This window comes from Balaenoptera ricei, chromosome 10, assembly GCF_028023285.1.
Source record: "Balaenoptera ricei isolate mBalRic1 chromosome 10, mBalRic1.hap2, whole genome shotgun sequence".
Classification (NCBI taxonomy): Eukaryota; Metazoa; Chordata; class Mammalia; order Artiodactyla; family Balaenopteridae; genus Balaenoptera; species Balaenoptera ricei.
The window spans coordinates 44,320,848-44,340,775 of NC_082648.1; the positions used below are offsets into that span (position 1 = coordinate 44,320,848).

Here is a 19,928-nt window from a genome sequence, read left to right on the forward strand (position 1 = left end):
CTCGCTGCTACGGACTTGCTCTGGACACCGTCCCTGGGCTCTTTAAGAAGAAACAGGTCCTGTGAGTCTCACTTCCTTCCAAGACCACCAGCCAGGGCACGGGCTCATCCTGTTTGTCAGCCCCAGAATTGTCACCCCTAGAAGAACATTCAGAGACTGCTCTGCAGAGACGGGGGTGGGAAGGTGGCTTTTTTCTATCCAAGGACACTGTGATTTCTGGCTCCTGGGGGCTCTGAACTCTTGGTTCCTTCTAACATCCCTGCATCCCTGTGTGTCCTGGGGCCATTTATTAGGATAATGATGGATAGTCTTTAATGTTCATTGAGCACAGACCTTGGGATGCGGTCGGTGCTGAGGGAGGATAGCCAGGCCCCTGAGGGGTCAGGAACTTCAGGAAGAAGGGCTGAGGAACTTCTTCTGAGGGTGACAGCCCCTCCAGGGAGCCTCCCAGAACCGAATGCTGTCCCTGTGCCACGGTTCCCTGAATCCTCCCTCAGATGCCCCACGTTCCGTCCTGGGTCTGCCCTTGTCTTCACAGCCAGGTCCGCTGCAGGTCTTTGCCCAGCGCCAAGCTGACTGGTTTCTATCTCCACATCCCACACCTGTCCTTCCACGTAGGGCAGAGACCTTGGGTAGGCAAGGAGCAGGAGGCCTCACTAGCTGGCCCCAAATAGTCTTCAGATCATAGTCACCCATGGTGAAGCAGCTGGCATTTAGCAATCTGGGCAATGGGATCCAAATTGGAGGACCTGGTCTAAGTGTCAGCTTGGACACTACCTAGCTGTGTGGCTTTGGGGAAGCTCTTAACCTCTCTGAGCTTCTGATTCCTTGGCCATAATGTGGGATTCATTCTTATCTTCTGGGGTTGTTGGGGGGATTAAGTGGATAATACACAAGAATATGCTTTGGGGACCAAAAGGGTCTGTATAAAGGAAAGGGACTCTTGCTTCCTATCAGAAACTCCCCTGCCACCCCCTGCAGCCCCTCACCCAGCAGAGAGTGGGCCTGCTCCTTGCCCCGTCCACAGGCTTCACCTCCTCTGCACATTTATGATTTCATTATCCTTTCAAGGCTGCTTTTAATGTTTTCTTTAACCTGATTTCACTAGTGTACAAATTTGGAGTGGAGTCTGGGGTGGAGAGAGGAGGCTATACTGGGGAGCACGGGGGATGGTTTCCCAGTCCCCACCCCTCAAGTGGGGCCCTGCTGGCCTGGATCCAGGGATGTATCCTTGAGCCTTGGACAGTGAGCTCACTGACTGATGGTGGTGTAGACCTGGATGGTGTGCTGTGGCCAAGAGGGATTCGGACCCTTTGAAAGTGAGGAGGGTGGGGCCTGAGCACGGGAGGTGGAGGAGGGACGGGCCCGCCGCTCTGCCAGCCTGGAGAGCCCATAAAACCTCATCCGCTTCTCAACTCCCGTGAGCCTCTGCTCTCCTTCAGCTGATTGAAGAGGATGGAAAACCCATTTCTGCCTCTTGGTAGCAGGAGGGAGCGGAGGCTTAGCCCCAGAGGGAGGCTTTTGTGTCAGCTGTTCCCTCAGGCCCCCAACACACACACACACACACACACACACACACACACACACACACACCCCCCGCAAGCCTCCACCTCAAATTGGGCCTAGGCACTGAGGATGGGGAAGGGGAGCCAGGGGACTCAGGAGACCTGGAGATACCCCACTGCCTTCAGAAATAAAAGACCCATCCAGGACCAGCAGGACTATTCAGAACCAGGGTGTGAGCCCCTGGGCGGGTGTGCCGGGAGTGAGGGCGGGCCCCGCCCAGCACAAGGATGTGCTCGTGGGCGCTGGGTGAAATTTGCCTCACTGCAGGTGGCAGCAGAGCCCAGGGCCTGTGGGGAATGCTCAGGAAGACCGTCCACATGGTGGTTTGGATTGAAGGGGCTGGGCTGGAGGGGGAAGCTGAGTCTTTATGGGGCTGTTCCCAGGTCATCCTGGGCAAGTGAGAAACTCACAGATCAGGCCAATCTGGCACAACGCCCTGGGGGGTTTGTGAAGACCTATGGGACCTGGGTCTTTGCCATCTGGTTCTACCCAAGGGAGGCACGGAGAACCCATAGAACCATGCCCATCTCTACCCATCACCCAAGCACACTACTTAGTGAGACCAGATCCTTGTCTGGGTGCTGGGGTGGGAGCTGGATCTCTCTTTACTGGCCTTCTCCTCACTTACTGCCCACATGTGCCCTGTGGGTTCTCCGGCCCCCTCTCCCTATCCCCAAGCCCTCTCCCTGGTCACACCTTTGCCTGGAATGTCCCAGAACAGATGGCCACCTCTTCCAGGAAGCCTTTTTGGACTAGTCAGAGCAAGGCTGTGATTTCTTCTCTGGCTCAGCAGGCAGCTCACTAAACGCCCTTTCCAGGGCTGCCCAGCTAACTCCAATTAGCCTCCTCCACACCCTCTTGTCCTGGGTGCTGGCATTCATCATGCTCTTTGGTCCTGTCCCATTGTGCTACCCCCACCTTTTGAAAGCCACACCCAGTGTCAGAATGTCCACCCGAAAACCCATGGCCCTCCCATAATTTAAAATGCTCCCGAGAGGCCACTTTTTCCAGGAAGTCTTCAAGTGCTAATTGGTTGAGAGAGGTTTCCTACTCCACCCTGGGGTTCCTGACAGCTTCCCCCTCCCTTCCCCCTCCCTTCCCCCTCCCTCGTCTTCTTCTCTTCCTTCTCCTCCTTCTCTTCTTTAGCAGTAGAACCGTTTCCCTAAATCTTAGGAGGAAAACAGCTATATAAACCTGCCTGTCTGTCTATCTGTCTATCTGTCTATCTATCTATCCAGCTATACAAAGAGATAAGATGGACATGCTGGTCTCTGCTTGCCCTGCCCCCCCCCACTCCAGTGATCCCCTTAAGACACTGAGCTGTGTCACTCCTCTGCTCAAATGCCCCGATAATTCTCCATTTCACTCAAAGTAAAAAAAAGAAAGAAAAAAAGTCCTAATGATGCACCGCCTGTCCCTCTTGTTACAGTTCTCACCTCATCCCCTTGCTCTCGTCACCCACACCGGCCTCCCTCTGCTCCTCAGACACACCTGGCCCACTCCTGACTCAGGGCCTTTGCACTGACTGGCCCTTCTGCCCTGAATGTTGTTCCCTCCACCACATGGCTTGCTCCGTTGCCACCTGTGGCTCTTTGCCCAAATGTCACCTCTCAAACAGGCTTCCCTGGCATTTCTTTTAAAAATGGCAACCTGCCTTCTTCCTCCCAGAGCGTTCTCCATCCAGCTTATCCTGCTCTGATCTATTTCTTTGTTCCATAGCACTTAACACCTTCTAACACACCCTATAATTGACCTGTTTATTCTATTTCTTGATGATTATCAGTCTTTCCTCTCACCCTAAAATAAACTCCAAGGAAGCAGGATTTTTGTCCATCTTGTTCATTGATGGTTCCCAAGCACTTGGAACAGTGTTGGGGATAGAGTAAGTGTCCAGTAAATACTTGCTGATTGAATGACTGTGTAAATGAATGGATGTCTTGGATACTTTAAATATTTTATGTGTGTCATTAAATGCCACTGATGGGAAACTCTGGCCCTTGAGCCCTGAGGAGCACACTTAGTTTGAAAACCATGGGGCACAGAGCCCTCCATGGCTCTTTCCTGATTCAAGGCTGTGGTTTTCTGAGCATCTGTGGGAACACAGACTGACAGAGACACAGTATGGTGAAAACAGTGCTGTGCTGGGCTGGTGAGTGAGGGGGTGGATTTCTTTTCTTAAAGTTGCTATTCAGTGTTTCAATGTTTGTGTCCTAAACACAGTTTTGGAGAAAACAATTTGTTTTTAAAAGACTCCCCTCTCATAGCACAGGGAACTGTACTCAATATTTTGTAATAAACTATAAGGGAAAATAATCTGAAAAGGAATATTTATATACATATTTGTATATGTATATAGAAATGAGTCTCTGTGCTGTACACCTGAAACTAACACGATATTGTAAATCAACTATACAAAAATTAAAAAAAAAACTTAGGGAAATTGATTAAAAAAAAACAAAAGAGGGGCTTCCCTGGTGGCGCAGTGGTTGAGAGTCTGCCTGCCAATGCAGGGGACACGGGTTCGAGCCCTGGTCTGGGAAGATCCCACATGCCGCGGAGCGACTAGGCCCGTGAGCCACAGCTACTGAGCCTGCGCGTCTGGAGCCTGTGCTCCGCAACAAGAGAGGCCGTGATAGTGAGAGGCCCGCGCACCGCGATGAAGAGTGACCCCCGCTTGCCACAACTAGAGAAAGCCCTCGCACAGAAACAAAGACCCAACACAGCCAAAAATAAATAATAAATAAGTTAAAAAAAAAAAAAAAAAACCAACAAAAAACTCCCCTCTCCCTCCACAAAATCCTGTTGCGGGAGTGCTTTGAAAATGCCCTGGTGCGGTGTCTCCAGGGAAGTTGGTGGCCAGCAGAGGGCAGCAAAGCCCGACAGGCAGCCGCGCAGAAGCTCAGTCCTGGTTGCCGGAACGGAAAGGCTAGGGAGCCGCCTGCCTGCGAATCAGAGCTGGGGCTTCGGTGCAGTCGCTGGAAACAGTCCGCTGACACTTCGGTGTCCACCCGTGTTTGGTCCTGGAGTGGCTGAGCTGCTGAACACAGCTCTTCTCCATTAGTAGTAAAACTAGAACCACCACCACCATCACCATCAAAACAGTAGCAACCGTTTATTGTGCATCACTGTGTGCCAGGCTATGTGCTAATAATCTTTGAAATAGGAACTATTTTCCATTTTACAGATGAGGCAAGAGGCTTAGTGAGATTGTGACAGACAGAACAGCATGGTGGTGATGAGTCTGAGTTCTTGAGTCAGAATGCCTCTGCTTTGACCCCTGGGCCTTGATTTCGTCATCTGTCAAAAGGGAAATTATTAAAGTGCCTACTGCCTAAGATTGTTGAAAAAATCAAGTTAAAACACAAAACACACTTGAAACTCTGCTCAGTTCAATCTATAAGTATTATTCTTGCCTATTATTACTTTTGGTCACACAGCTATTTTAAGTAGAGAGCCTGGGATTTGAACCGGGGCCTGTCAGTCCACAGGTTTGAACCTTATGTCATCTTTGGGGGAGAATCAATGTCTTAGCAATATTGAGTCTTCCAATTCATGAACATAGTATATATCTCCATTTATTTAAGTCTTCTTTGATTTCTTTCATTATCGTTTTGTAGTTTTTAGCATACAGATCCTTTTTAAAGGCTGATACTTAGGTATTTCACTTTTTGGGTGCTATTGTAAATGTTAAAAATACTTTAAAATGTTTTAATTTCCAACTGTTCTTTGCTTTTACAGAAATGCAATTCATTTTTGTATATTGAACTCACATCCCATAATCTTACTAAACTCACTTATTAGTTCTAGTAGGTTTTAGAAAAAAGATTCCTTGGGGTTTTCTAAATAGAAAATTATGTCTTCTGAAAATAGAAAGAGTTTTATTTCTTCCTTTCCAAACCATATGACATTTATTTCTTCTTCTTGCCTTAGTTCACTGGCTAGGCCAGCTTGTGTAATACTGACTAAGGGTGGTGTGAACAAATACCATTATCTTTTCCCAGTCTTACGGCAGAAATCATTCAGACTTTCACCATTAAGTATGTTGTTAGCTGTAGGATGTTACTTTGTTATTTATTTATTTATTAGATGCCATTTAGGTCAAGGAAGTTCTCATCTATTCCTAGTTTGCTGAGAGTTTTTATCATGACTGGAGGTTGAATTTTGTCAAATCCTTTAGTGTATCTATTAAGATAATCATATGATTTTTCCTTTTCAGTCTGTTGATGTCATGAATTACATTAATAGGTTTTTGAAAGTTGAACCAGCCTTGCATTCTTAGGATAAACTCATTGTCATGATGTGTTATCTTTTATTTGTTGTTGTATTCAATTTACTAATATTTTGTTGAAGATTTTTATATTTAGGTTCATGACAGATATTGATTTGTAGTTTTTCTTTTCTTATTATTTCTTTGCTTGGTTTTGGTATCAGGGTAATGCTGGTCTCATAAAAGGAGTTGGAAAGTTTTCCCTCCTCTTATGTTTTCTGGAAGAATCTGGGTTGAATTTTTCCTTAAATATTTGGTAGAATGCACCAGGAAAGGTATTTCAGCCCGAAGTTTTCTTTGTTGGAAGATTTTAAACTACATGTTCAATTCTTTTAGTAGAAATGCAGCTATTCAGGTAGGACTGGCTACACAGTTTGTGGGGCTTAATGTAAAATAAAAATGCAGAGCCCCTTGTTAAAAATTATTAAGGATTTCAAGATGATGACAAGAGTCATTAAACCATGTGTGGGGACTTTCTATGGTGTGGGGTCCTCTGTGGTTGCACAAGACACAGTTAAGAGTTCTGGTCACAGTTCTGACGTGTGTGTGTGTGTGTGTGTGTGTGTGTGTGTGTGTGTTCATGGGGTTTCTTGTACCAATAAGCAGCTGGTGTCCCACAGTTCAATGCAATTCTGACACTATCTACCTGGAGATAGCATCAGATTCCACAGGTCAAGGGTTCAGTCCTACAAGACTGCCCACCCCCAACCCTGCTTTAGATGCAAACCCAGGCTGTCACCTGGACTTTTGACCAACCGGCTCTAGATTGAAAGTTTCAAAGACTTCTCCTTGGCTTTGATTAATTTGCTAGAGTCGCTCACAGAACTCAGAGAAACATTTTACTTACTAGATTACCAGTTTATTATAAAAGGATATAACTCAGGAACAGCCAGATGGAAGAGATGTATAGGGCAACGTATGGGGGAAGGGTGCAGAGCGTTCTCTCCACGTGTGCCACTCCTCCCACATCTCCGCATGTTCACCAACTCAGAAACTCTCTGAATCCCCCAGTCCTTATGGGTTTTTTATGGAGGCTTCATTACATAGTCAGGATTGAATGACTGATTCAACCTCCAACCCTGCTTCCCTCCCTGGAGGTTGGGGAGGGTGAACTGAAAGTTCCAACCCGCTAAACACATGGTTGGGTCTCTTGGCCCCTGCAATGATCCCAGAGGAACTGAGGGCGGGGTGGGACCTGGGGAACAAGTGAAAGATTTCACCCTGGTAGGGAGGAGGCTGGAGGGCAGTGCGTGGAGAGAAGCGGGCTGCTTGGCATTCGTTTTCAGAGCTTTTGCTCTATGTCTCATCTCCCTTGCTGAGCTGTGAGCCCCTCCAGGGAGGGGCCTGAGCGCTCTTTCCTCAGTACCTCCTCTGTCCCAGGACACCAGCCTCTGCCCTTGGCAAGTCCCCAGTGGGGTGGGCTAGTGGAGTCTAGGAGGCAAGCTCCCCCATCCCCAGTGTGATTGGGAAGGAAAGGCCAGAGTCCTAGTGATGCTAGCTTGTCAAGTTTATTGAAATCCCAGCCACACAAAGAGCAGTACAGACAGGCACCCACCCCAGCCCAGGCCTCCCTGGAGCGTGCAGACATAAACACCCCTGCAGTGAACAGAGCTGGGCCTCCCTCACACCGCCAGCAGCGGCGTGGAGTGTTGCAGGGTCCGTCTCTCTACCAGCACCCACCCACCTCGTGGACTCGCATGCCAGGGTTACCCCAACACCCCAGGAAGAGAAGCAGCTAGGACCTATGCCACTCGGAGAAGAACCATCTCTGGGGACTCAGGGATCCCTTGGCCCACCGAAAACGGTGGATCCTTCTGGGTCAGGAAGAGAAGGAAAGAACCTTCTCCTGCCAGGAGAAGGAAGGGGAGGGAAGCAGAGGACGGTGGCTGAGGACACCTGCCGTGTGGACAGCCAGCTCTCCATTCTCTAAGTTAATCCAAAGCTAGGACGGCGATGGTGCCCAGACACACCATCGCTTTGAACTGGCCTGTTTCTCCCCAACATGCTGATTTTTGTAATTGTATTGAATCTGCATTTCTTGAGGTCTTTGGGCTGGGTGGTGAGGAGTGACCCAAAGGAAGGAAATTGGGAGTCAGGGACAGGCCAGTCCGCTGGGGCTGTGGATGGAGCGTCTAGGTGGTGAAAAAAATCCCCCCAGAGGGCACAGGCCAGGCAGAGCAGCGCTTGGCTTCTTGGCAGGAGGGGTACCTAGAGCGCCCTCGGCCCAGAGTCCGGGCACGGTGGGGACAGAAGCAGAAGACGTGGAGATGGTTCTTCCTGGTCGGTGGCTGGCCCGGCGCTCGGCTCTCAGTACTTGGTCCGTTGGGAGGTGGTGGTGGACACGAAGCGGACGCTGGAACCGCGGCTGCTGAAGCCGCCCTCGGTGGGCAGCGGGCAGGGGACGCTGGGGGCGCAGGTCTCACCCACCAGCACCGAGCCCCCCCGGGAGCCCGCGCTCAGCGCGTCCCCGCCGCCCACGACCTGGGCCCCGCCCACGCTCGAGCCGCAGAAGCCGCTGGACCGGATGCTGGGGCGGCCCGAGATGGTGACCCTGCCGCGGGAGAGGCTGCAGGTGGTGACCGGAGGCTCGGGCCCGCACACCAGGCCGCCCCGGGAGCTGCTCACCGCTGTGGGAGGATGAAACCCTCAGTGAGGCTGCCTCCTCCTCCGCCTCCCACTGGGGGTCGGGGGAGGGACGGGCGGCGGCATCAGGGGAAGTGGCCTGGGTCCAAGTAGTTCCTACTGTCTACATAGTCAGTACCCACTTTTCCCTTCTCTTGTCTGGGTGCCTCAAGGGCTGTGACTCCACTCAAGTCAAACATTCGGACTAAAATGGAAGAATTCAGCCAGTTCCCCAGGTGTTGGCATATAGCCGTAAGTCCACCATCATTTATATACGGCCAAAGTCAGGTTGGGTTGAGTGAGGCGGGTAGTGACCTGGATTACCCAGCAGCTGCGTGAGTAGCTTCCATGAAGCCACAGGGCTTCTCTCTTCCAATGATACCATGCTCCTTGGCGGGCCCCACGTTGCCCATCAAAAAGGTAGTCCTTCGTTCCTCCTGACCCACTGATGGCTCCGCCCTCTAGCCCTCTGGTCTTCACTGGGCACACCCCCATGACCCAGGACCCTAATCTGATTAAACCTTGCTTAGACCAGCCCCCAGGGTGGACGGCCCCCCTGTCTTCCTTCTCCTCTCACCAGGATCCTTCCTGCCATCTGTGACCCACCCGGTTTAGCATACACAGCTGTGTATATTTGCGCTTTTGGATCAGAAATCTGGGTTTGAATTCTGGCCGTGCCACTGACTACCTTTGTGATTTCTGGCGAGTCCTGTGTTTTCTCTGATCGAATAAAAGGGGGATGCCCGTGCCTATTCCTCCCCCCGGGGTTTTGAGAATTAGGTTGACAGTGGATAGGACCCATCTCAAGAAGATTATAATTCTGGAGAGGAGGGGCTGGGTCTCACCTTCTTTGTGTCCCTATCCTACAGAGCCCAGCACAGGCCCTGAGCGCTTTGTTTGGCGGCAGTAGCCGCAGCAGCAGCAAGGGGACTTGCGTTTAGCCTTGCCATCCTCTGCCATCAGGAGGGGAGGGAACTCCCTGGCACAGGGCTTTCCATTCCTCCTCCGGTCTTTGCCCTTGAAGGACAAGACCACCCAAAGCAAAAAGGCTGACTCTCTTCTGGAACCCTCTCCCACCTACCAGGCCCTGCAAACCTTTGTGATTGCTTAGCTCCGGGGAGGAAGGCTCTGGGGATGTCTCAGACCTCAGCTAAAGGGATGCTCTCAGTTTAGGGGCCAGATGGTCCCTGCTCCCCTGGCTGTCATGGCCAATCTGGCCATGGGCTCCTGACCCCAACGTGGGCTTGAGTTTAAAGGAAATTTGAAGGGCCCCAGGAGAGAAATGTGTGAAGAGGAAAAGACTGAAGGTTCTTACATATGTCTACTGGTCCAACACCTTCATAGATCCTGGAGAGAGAAAGAAACAATTTCACAAGGTGTCATTCCCTGAAAACCTAGGTGCTATCAGAGGGCTTTCTTGGCTCAGTGGACCGGTGGACCAGTGGTTCTCGCCCTTGGCTGCACAAGCATCAGGGAGCTTTGAAAAACGACACGTTCCTAATCCCTGCCCCAAAACTATTGTATCAAAATATTTGAGGGAATGTCTTCTTCTTTTCTTTCTTTCTTATTTTAAAACAAGCTAACCAATCAAGCAGAACTCCCCATGATTCTGGTGCAGCCTGTCTACAGGCTTGCACTGAGAGGCACAGATCTAGAGCCATCTTCTAAACCCCTGCCAAGGGGTCTAAGGTTTGCAGAAAAAATAGTTACCTCTAGAGAGTGCCCATTTCAGCAATTCTTCACATAGTTCCCTCCCCCACTTAGTCTTTCTAGAAGCCGGAAGTCTGACCCCACTCCCACCTACTGCCCTGAGAGCACTTACCGGATCTCCTCGCCCTCCAGCAGGCGCTTATAGGTGGTGATCTCGATGTCCAGGGCCAGCTTGACGTTCATCAGCTCCTGGTACTCCTTCAGCTGCCGTGCCATGTCCTGCTTGGCCTGCTGCAGGGCGGCCTCCAGCTCTGCCAGCTTGCACTTGGCGTCGCTGAGGGCTGCCTCGCCCCGCTGCTCTGCCTCGGCCACAGCGGCCTCCAGCTTGCAGCGCTGGGGGGAGGGCAGTTTGCAGGTGGGCTTTGGCAGGGACTAGGGGATCCTCAGGTCAGGCTAGAAACTCTGCCCCCTGTGAGTGGGCACATAGCCTGGTGCTAAGCCAGGGATGGAGCCCGTGGAGGCTGCTTTCCCAGGGATTGTCATCCTGTAGTTTGATGTCACCAGGGAGCGGAACATTGCTTATCTTCCATTTCTATCCTCACTGATTTTGCACTTACTGATTTCTGCTGCTCTAAGACCAATGGGGTCCAGAGAGTAAAGCCATTCTTTCTGCTTCACCTGCCCCTCTAAGTCAGCCCCAGGTCTTTCCTTCTACATGGGAGACTCTTTCCCTGGTTCCACATTTTCCTCCCCCAGGAAGTCTTCCTGGACTAATTCCTATATTTCTCTGTTTCTGGGTCCTGGTGGCCTCCCCCACATCTTCCGACTTGGGCTCCCCAAAGCTTGGGGCCCTGCCTGTCCTCCCTGTGGGGCTTTCTCTCCTTTCTTTCGCCCACCTGAGCCTTGGCGTGCTCGATCTCCGCCTTCAGCCTCTGGATCAGGCGGGTCAGCTCATTGATCTCATTCCGAGTGTTACGCAGGTTGTCACAGTGTTGGCCAGCTGTCACCCGCATCTTCTCATACTGGGGGGTGGGGGAGAAAGGGGTATTCCGAGGGCTTGAAGATTGGGTCAAGATCACAGCCCACTTTGTCATACATGAGTCTGACCCCAGGGCTGCCTACACCCTTTCCCCAGCGCCCTCCTGCCTACCTTGGTCTGGTACCAGGCCTCTGCATCAGCCCGACTGCGCCTGGCGATCTCTTCATACTGGGCCTTGATATCGGCGATGATCCCATCAAAGTTCAGGTCCCGGCTGTTGTCCATCTTCACGATGACTGATGTCTCAGAGATGTGTGACTGCAGCAACTGGATTTCCTGTGTTGTAGGATCAGCGAGACAGATGGGCTCAGCGTCCCGTCAGTGGCCGGGGCTCTGCCACAGGGTCCCCAGGATGCAGAGTCAGGAGAGAGAGCATTGCTTGTTTGTTCAGAGCAAAGCAATGGGGCAGATCATCCAAACCAAAAGCAAAGAAAAAGAGGTGGCCCAGAACCGTTTCAGTTTGACTTAAACCCTTGTTATATACTAGGAGACATCCCTTTAACACCTTAACTTCTTAGGTGACTATTAAAACCATGGGGGCCTAGGGACTTGATGGAGAGGAGTGAGACCATGCTAAAGCTTAAACTTTCTTTGGTTTATCCACACAGTGGCTGTGCCGGTCTGGATCGTTGAGAGCTGACAATATCCTAGAACATGGTGGTCTAGGAATTCCTATATCCCAAGTCCTTAATAGAACCGGGGGTGGGGCTGGGGGAGGGCTGGGAACTGGCCAGCAAGGTGAGGGCCCCAGAGGGAGCTTTCTTCAGCCTTTCCACTCAGAGCCAGCCATTTAGCTCTGATTGGGTCTATCCCAGACCAAACAGAAGCAAAAGATCGCTAGTTCATTTGACTAATTAGGTAACGCAATTTTTCTTGCATCTCCTAGCAAATCAGTTTTCCAGGGTCTTCTCATCAGTAGATAGGAAGTGACATTCCTAGACCCCAGTCTTTTGATTGGTCCACAAGGAGCTGGCTCATAGATCCAAGGAGTTGATTCATAGACCTGAGTCAGGCTGCTGAGAAGCCTGCTCCCCTTACCTTCTCCACTGGTACATACATCAACATATAGAGGATATAGATTGGATGGGAGGAAAGATGTATGGTACCAAATGTTAGAAAATACGCTAGTCCAGTGAATCCCCCAGGGAGTCCAGACCATGCATTGAGCTCCTTGGATGGCTCAGAGGGGATGAGCCCTTACCGCCATGTATAGGGTTTTCAGGAAGTCGATATCCTGAGTTAAGGTATCCACGTTGGCCTCTAGATCAGACTTATTTAAGAAAACTGTATCCACATCCTGTATCAAAGAGAGAAGGATAAAATACTCATTAGTTGTGCACTGTTTCACCTCCCCACCTTGGCAGGCTCTGGAGGTGGGTGGGAAGACCAGGCCAATTCCCACAGGGCCAGGCCAAGTGGGACAGATGGGAAAGTCATTGGGTGGAAATACAACTTAGTGACTCTTGTTCTTCTCCCTTATACAGCATGAAACCCCCAGGGATGCTGGACATTTTCTGATGCTTATTTAGAGGCAAGAAGAGTCTGGATAATCCAAGACTCTTCAAATGTCATCCCTTCAGACCTCTGCTCTCATGAAGACCCAATTCTAAGTCATTGGAGGCCAAATCAGAACTTCGAAGGGAAGCTGTTGTGACCGCAACAGTGGGGTCCCCTGTGTGTGAGTATTCACAGGGCTGCCCGGGCAGTGTCCTGGAGTTGCGAGAACATTTGCCTGCCTGGAGGAGAAGTTTACCTGGGCCTGCTGCTCTCCTTACCTTCTTCAGAGCCACAAACTCATTCTCAGCATTGGCCCGGAGTCCCACCTCCTCTTCATACCTGGATGATAAGGATGAAGAGGGTGAGTTCTCACTCTGAACTGAGAGCCGGTTACTCCCAGCTCCCCAGTTATCACCTCTTGTGACCTCTCTGCTCCTTCCAGGAGCCTGGCTTCCTGTTGCCATCTGCATGTTTTCAACCACTCTGTCCCATCTTTAAGACCTTTTATGAGTCCACGGCCCTTGGTTTCTCCAAATCCCTTTTATTTCCTCAAATTGGATGCGGGGTCTAAAAATCTGGACATTTGCTGTGCTCCTCTGCTGGAAAAGCCTTAGGGTCATTGCACTTGACCTTAGAGGATGTAGGACCCTATTTGTGGCTGGACTTAGGTACTGTTCTCAAAACCTCAGAAAAGAGTTTCCTTTTCTGGGGTCAACTCACCCATGCTCACAGGCAGGATTAGGGACAACCATGCCCAATTCCAAGTCCCCTTTTTCCTCAGGACCCCTTTTTCCTCAGGATGTGATATGCATATCCCCACCCCTGTCTTCAGGCTGGGAATAGAAACCAGCATTCAACCCTGATCCTTCCAGCAGCTCTCATCCAAGCTTGGCTGCTGCTTTGGGGACCAGCCCATGCCCATCCTAGGTCAGTGCAGTCCAGCAGCCACTCACTTCTTCTTGAAACCCTCAAGGACATCCTGCATGCTGTTCCTCTCAGCCTCCAGCCGGGCCCGTTCGCTGTTCACTACGTCCAGCTGCCTCTGCAGGTTGGTGATGTAGTTGTCGAAGAGGGGCTCCAGGTTGCTCCTGGCACATTTCTGCTCTTGGAGGAAGTTCCACTTGGTCTCTAGGAGCTTATTCTGCTGTTCCAGGAACTGCACCTAAATCCACAGGGGCAAAGACATGGCAATTGAAGTGCTTGATATAGTTACCTATATGTCAACGTTGCTCAGATGGCCAGAGGTGACTTAAACTTGTGGTGACATCGTTCCCTCCTCTGTTGACTTCAGCTCCTCCTCTAACTCAGTAGAATCTGGCGGAGCGGGTCTGCGACCTCTCCTCATGCTCAACCAGGCTTAGCTACAAACAGAAGCTTTGGAACCAAAGCTCTTCAACCATTTCCCTTTCAACCCTCTGAGAAAGGTGAGGGCTGGTTCACTGGGAAGTTGGAGATCGATTCTACCTGAGCTGGGGTTTGCCTACATCTGAAAACTGATTTCAGCCATCCCTAGCAGGGAATGAGGAGCAGAGTAAAGTACATTGGGCTGGGATGTGGTATTAGGAGGTGGGAATTCTCAGGTCATAAGTCATACCCATCACCCCAGAAATTCCATCAGCTGAGACTTATAGAGCTGGAGTAGAACATAGAGACCATTTGCTCCAACCCCTCATTTCAGAGTGAAATGAAGCTCACAGAGGTGAGTTTCCAATCTCAGACACAACAGAGCATCCCATGTCTTCATGGACATGGGTTTGGGGCTGTGTCAGTTCCACCTCTCTGTCAGTTCCACCTCTCTGTTCCTCTCATCAGCCTGAAGACCAGTGACCACCAGTGGTCATTCCCTACTGTTTCCCTCAATCTAGGCGACTCGGCTGAATCTGGATATCCCAGGTGGGGGAGGGGCATGAATTCTTTGCTTTGTACAAAAATTACTCAACTCCATTCTCCATTTCTTTAAGCCTGAACAGGTGTGGCCACTCAGCCTCAGAAACCGTGAAAACTTCAAAGAAAGCATGAGGATCTCAAAGGATAACACCTCTTAAACCTGTACCAGCCAACACCTGGTGTAGGTGTTCGTGTTTCTAGCCTGTCTGGGAGATATTTCTAAGTGGCTAGGTGGTAGGTCTTAGCTTGTTCAGATGCCTTCAGATTTGGCTGGATGTTCCTCCTTCCCCCAGAAGACACTACCACTGTCTTAATCTATCCCTCCATGCAGCGTTTCCTCAGGCTAGTCCTTGCTCTGCAGCAGAGTGACCCAGAAATCATACTGCCATGCCTTTGGCTGATGCCTGAAGGATCTGGGGTCAAGGTCGATGCCCTAGGTCTGGACCAGTTCTTCTGAAGGGAAAGAACATCTCAGTGCATTTAGGTCTCATCATCCCAGACCCAGAGGTTGAGCTGTCACAAGTACCTTGTCAATGAAGGAGGCAAATTTGTTGTTGAGGGTCTTGATTTGCTCCTTCTCATGCTTCTTCACCTTCTGGACATTAGGGTCAATCTCCAGGCTGAGGGGGGTCAGCAGGCTCTCGTTAACAGTCACTGCTGTGATGGATGGGGCTGCTGGCACTCCAGCTCCTCCAACTCGGTAGCCAAAGCCAGGGCCGCTGAAGCCATAGCCGAGGCCACTGCCGGCTCCAAACCCCAGACCAACACCACTACCATCACCAAAGCCAAAGGCCATCCCACTGCCCAAACCAAAGCCAACTCCGTAGCGGATGGGCCGAGGGCACACAGCTGCTATCCTGGGTGAGCACGATCCAAACCTGATGACACTCTGACTGCCAAAGCCGCTAAGACCCTGGAAGCTGTGCCCACTCCTGCAGGAGACAGAGCTGGCCCGGAAGTGGTTCAGGTTCTGGGGGGTCATTGCTGAGCAAGAGCTGAAGCTGCCCACACGGCGACCAGAGCTGACTGTGTAGGATCGGCGAGACATGATGGTGTCCTGGCTGAGAGCCAAGCAGCGACGGCAGAGCAGGGTGAGCTGGAGCTGGGAGTCCCTCTGAGGCCAGTGGATCCCTCTCAGCTCTTTTATGTGTGTGAGGACCTGAGGATTGGCCCCATAAAAATGGAAAAAGCCATTCGGAAGCATTTATGAGCTTGGGTAGTTAGCAGAAACTCTTCCAGCCTGTAACCTCCTTCACAATGAGCTAATCTCAGACACACCTATAATCCTCAGAATCAGGGCCATAACATCAAACCTATAAACATTAAAAACGTATAAACACATAAACGTTATGGTCCTACTTTTTCCACAAGTCGACCACAATTGCCATTATGGGGACCTTAATTTGCTTTGGCCATAAATCCAATAGACTTTCCACAGCAAGTGTGGCTAACCGCCAGAAAGTTAGGATGGCAACTGCTCCAGCCAGAGGCTGCAAGGGATGCAGCTATGCAGATAACCCTCTCAATAGACGGGGGTGTGCAGAAGACAGGCAGGGTCTTCATAGCTCTAAGTAAGAAATGATACGGTGAGAATACAGTTTGTTGCATTCCTGTAGATGGATTAAACAGTCCAAAAACATTTTGCAGTGTTTTATCTGACCTCTATGATCTGATTTCACCGTTTACATAAAAATTGAATCGTCACTAAAGCTCACTTGAGGTAGTGTAGATACATGTCTGATTTGAGACACTCAAAGGAGATCCATTCATTCATACATTCATTTATTCATTTGACAATTACCAGTTACTCTCTCTCAGGTAATGTGCTTGGTGCCGAGGGTACAGAGATGAAAAGATGGTCTCTATCCTCATGGTGGTGGGGGGAGATTAATCTTGAGGACTTCCACCAACCAATACTTTTGTGGCATAATTTGAGGCCAAAATTCTGTATGATTTGGCCATGTATCTGTGTGGAAAGTTAACCACATGATTTTGAGCCCCCAAAATACACATTAGGGCTGATCTATAGTCCTGCCTATGCAGGTTTCTTGCATTATTGATGAATCTTTGGTTAGGAGGGAGAGACACCAAGCAATAAGAATCTGGGTAGGAGATGAAAAGTTCTAAGTCACTGGATATCATTATCATTGTTAATCAATATCACAGGTATTTCAGGACCCAGAGACAGATGTTTGCCTTTTCTATTCTAGAGAGTGACATGATTTGTCCTACTTGTCTGTGCCTGGGGGAACTTGTGCTTGACTGGATGCTCACTTGGGATTCTACTTGGAAGGGGATATGTGCTTTTCTCTGGAGCTATCCAGCTCAGGTCTTCACTATTTTCTTCCTTCCCAATCTCTATACCTTTGATTTCTTTTTCTTGTCTTACTGCATGTGATGTTGAAAAGCAGTGGTGAGAGGGGACATCTTTGCCTTATTCCTGATTTTTGGTGGGAAATCTTCAAGTTTCTTACCATTAAGTACAATGTTAGCTGTAGTTTTTTGGTAGATATATATATTTTTTATCAAGTTGAGGAAGTTTTCCTCTGTTCCTAGTTTACTACTCTTTTATACAGACCCAGCTATCAGGTGTATGTCTAAAGGGAGAAGCAGAAAAATAATAATAACACAATACTTCTTGTGAAGATTGCAAGTGACCTCCAGGTTGCTAAATTCACTGGTCTGTTCTCAGCTCTCATTTAACTTAGCAGGATTTGACATAGTTGATCATTCCCTTTTCCTTAAAACAATTTCTTCTTTTGGTTTCCAGACACCACATTCTCCTGATTTTCTTTACATATTACTGACTGCTTCTTTTCAGTTTTCTCAACCAGTTTATCCTCATATCCCCAACCTGTACACACCACAGCATCATTGGGCTCAGCCCTTGTACCTGTTCATGTCTTTATCTATACTTGTTCCCTTCATGACATCATGCAGCCTCATGACTTAAATACCATCTTTCCACTGATGACTGCCAAGGTGCATCTCTATCCCAGACATCCCTTCTGTGCCCCACATGTATATTTTGATCAACATCTCTACTTGGATAACGATTAGGTATCTCAACCTTCATCTATCCAAAGCTGTTCTCCCGATTGATTGTTCCTATGAAATATGTTCCACTTGCCAGGCTCACTCTCCTTGTAGTGACTCAGGCCAAAAATCTGGGAGTCATCCTTTATTCCTCAGCTTTTTCCATATCGCACATTCAATCCATTGGCAAGTCCTACCTTCAAAATATACCTGGACTCCTACTATTTCTCATCACCCCACTGCTACCATATTGGTCCAAGCCCATCACTCCTCACAGGGTCTATTGAAGTATCCTTCCAGCTGGTCACCCTGCTTCCTCCTTTGCCCCCTCTGATTTTCCTTAACACCATAGTCAGAATGGTCCTTTAAAAACATGTCAGATCATGTCATTTCTAAGCTCATATGCCTCTAGTGGTTTCCCATCCTGCTCAGAGTAAATGCCATACAGGACTCTCCATATTCTGCCCTCCTCTTTCACTGACCTCATTTCCCTCTATCCGTCCTACTGCTCACCCAGCTCCAGCCACCCTGGCCTCCTGTGTGTCCATCAGACGGGCAGGAAAACTCCTACTCAGACGCTTTCCCATTTGCTGTTTTTTTTGTTTTGTTTTGTTTTGTTTTCTGCTGGGAACTCTTTTCCTGCAAATGGCTACATGGCCAGGTCCCTCAACTCTCCCAGTTCTTTGCTCATGGTTCGCCCCCTCTTTAAAGCCCCCTCCCCCATGTACTCTCTATTCCCCCTCCCCGCTTCCTCTTCTCCTTAACAGTGCTTACAGTCTGAGGTCCTTTCCTGCATGGATTTGCCTGTTTATCATCTGTCTTCCCAGGCTGGAATATAAGCTTCAGGAGGCAGGCACTGCTGTGTGTTTTTTTCCTCCTCTGTGTCTCCTGCTTAGGATAGTGGGGACATGTGGGAGGCATGCTATATGGTTTTGTTGAATGAATGAAGACACCGCCAAGATTACAAGCAGGAGGAAAAAGGGAGAGAGGACAGGGGGTGAAAGAAGAGGAATTTGGGCATTTGGCTTTGTAAGTATCTCAGGAAGAGGAGACTCTAGTCTCCAAAATGAACAGGAATGACCTTGAGGAGGATGGTGCCGAAATCCAAGAGCTCAGAGAGGGTCAACCCAGTTTGCCCTCCAGCTCCAGCCTCTTGGGGTGCGAGCCTGGCTGCTTGGAGGAAAGGGCATCCCCCTCTGCTGAGGCCAGGCAAGGGGATCCAGGTGGCTGGGAAGGGGATGCGGGACCCCTGTGGAGGGGAAAAGGGGAAGGGAGCAGGAGGGATGGCATAGAGGACACCAGTGAGTGTGCCAGGCCGGGAACGGAAGACTTGACACAGCCCTTGGTGTCAAATGGAACTGGGTTCAATCCCAATTTTGCCGTCAGTCAGCAGTGTGACCTTGGGCAGTGGCATGGGAAGGGCACGATAGTGGCACATCCTGGATGCAGGCAGTCAGGGGTGCTTGTCTGTAGAGAACTTAAAAACAACAATACACCCAACTAAAAGTCTGCTTGCCTTTTATTATCACTGTGCAACATTCGCCCTCCATGGTATACAAATGACCTGGGGAAATTGTTTAACCTCTCTAAGCCTCAGGTTCTTCATCTGTAAGATGGAATTATACCTACTGCACAGTATGTGCGGGTTACACGTGAAAATGTTTGGGGTGTGTGCTGTGCGGAGCCTGGTGTGGTCATTGTCATCCCTTTCTTTCCCCCCTCCATCCCCCTCTTTTTCTCTCTGCCCCCTTCCCCTCTCTTTTGCACAATCCTCCTTTCACTGGTAAGCCGTCATCTCTGTTCCCATCCAGCACCCCACCTACTTCCCGCTCCAGTGGCTGCGGCATCATTACCCCACCAGCCATTCCCGGGACTGTCCCGTGGCTCAGCTTCCTTCAACCTTAACAGCCCAGGCGGGGTGGGGGTAATTGAGACCAGTCACACATGACCCCTTTTCGGAGATGGGCTGTCGCCATCAGCAGTTTATAGTTCTGAGGCATTATCTCACCAGACAATGCAGAACACAATCCTCAGCCATTTTTTAAAGGGTGGCAGGTGGGGAGAGGGGTGGAGTTGCCCTGGAAACTCTGGGCTGGGGCTTTTGCTGCTCTGACAGTTTCTGCTTCCTGTTGAGAGTTGGTCTGGATGTAATCCTGAGATCTGCTGGCTGAGCTAGTGTAGACAGATTGCTGGCTCATCTCGATGCTAACCGCCTGGGGCGGAGGGGGAACTGCTGATGAGGGCAAGGCGGGGAGGAGGGGATGGGAGAGGAGGGGGCCATTCTGGTTGGCTGAGCAGAGCCTGCGAACCCTGGGCGCACCGTGGCTGCACTGTGTGTGTGATTGTGTGTGTGTGTGTGCGCGC

General features: G+C 50.0%; 1 protein-coding gene across 1 annotated transcript; it reads right to left on the minus strand.

Annotated features, from left to right (window-relative positions):
- Positions 1 to 8,140: 8,140 nt before the first annotated feature.
- KRT84 (keratin 84) lies at positions 8,141 to 15,576 on the minus strand. Its single transcript, XM_059934611.1, has 9 exons — positions 15,055 to 15,576; positions 13,595 to 13,803; positions 12,920 to 12,980; positions 12,346 to 12,441; positions 11,256 to 11,420; positions 11,002 to 11,127; positions 10,278 to 10,498; positions 9,771 to 9,802; positions 8,141 to 8,460 (listed from the first exon to the last, which is right to left on the minus strand). Exons 1-9 carry the CDS (start codon positions 15,574 to 15,576, stop codon positions 8,141 to 8,143), a joined length of 1,752 nt encoding a protein of 583 aa, XP_059790594.1.
- Between the last annotated feature and the right edge of the window lie 4,352 nt (positions 15,577 to 19,928).

Bases quoted from the DNA above. Each gene is read 5' to 3' on its own strand.
- KRT84 (XM_059934611.1), bottom strand. From the start codon at position 15,576: ATGTCTCGCCGATCCTACACAGTCAGCTCTGGTCGCCGTGTGGGCAGC. The intron at 12,981-13,594 runs GTGAGTGGCTGC...CTTATCATCCAG, and splicing joins CTTGAGGGTTTCAAGAAGAA to GTATGAAGAGGAGGTGGGAC. The intron at 11,128-11,255 runs GTAGGCAGGAGG...CCCACCCCCCAG, and splicing joins AGGCCTGGTACCAGACCAAG to TATGAGAAGATGCGGGTGAC.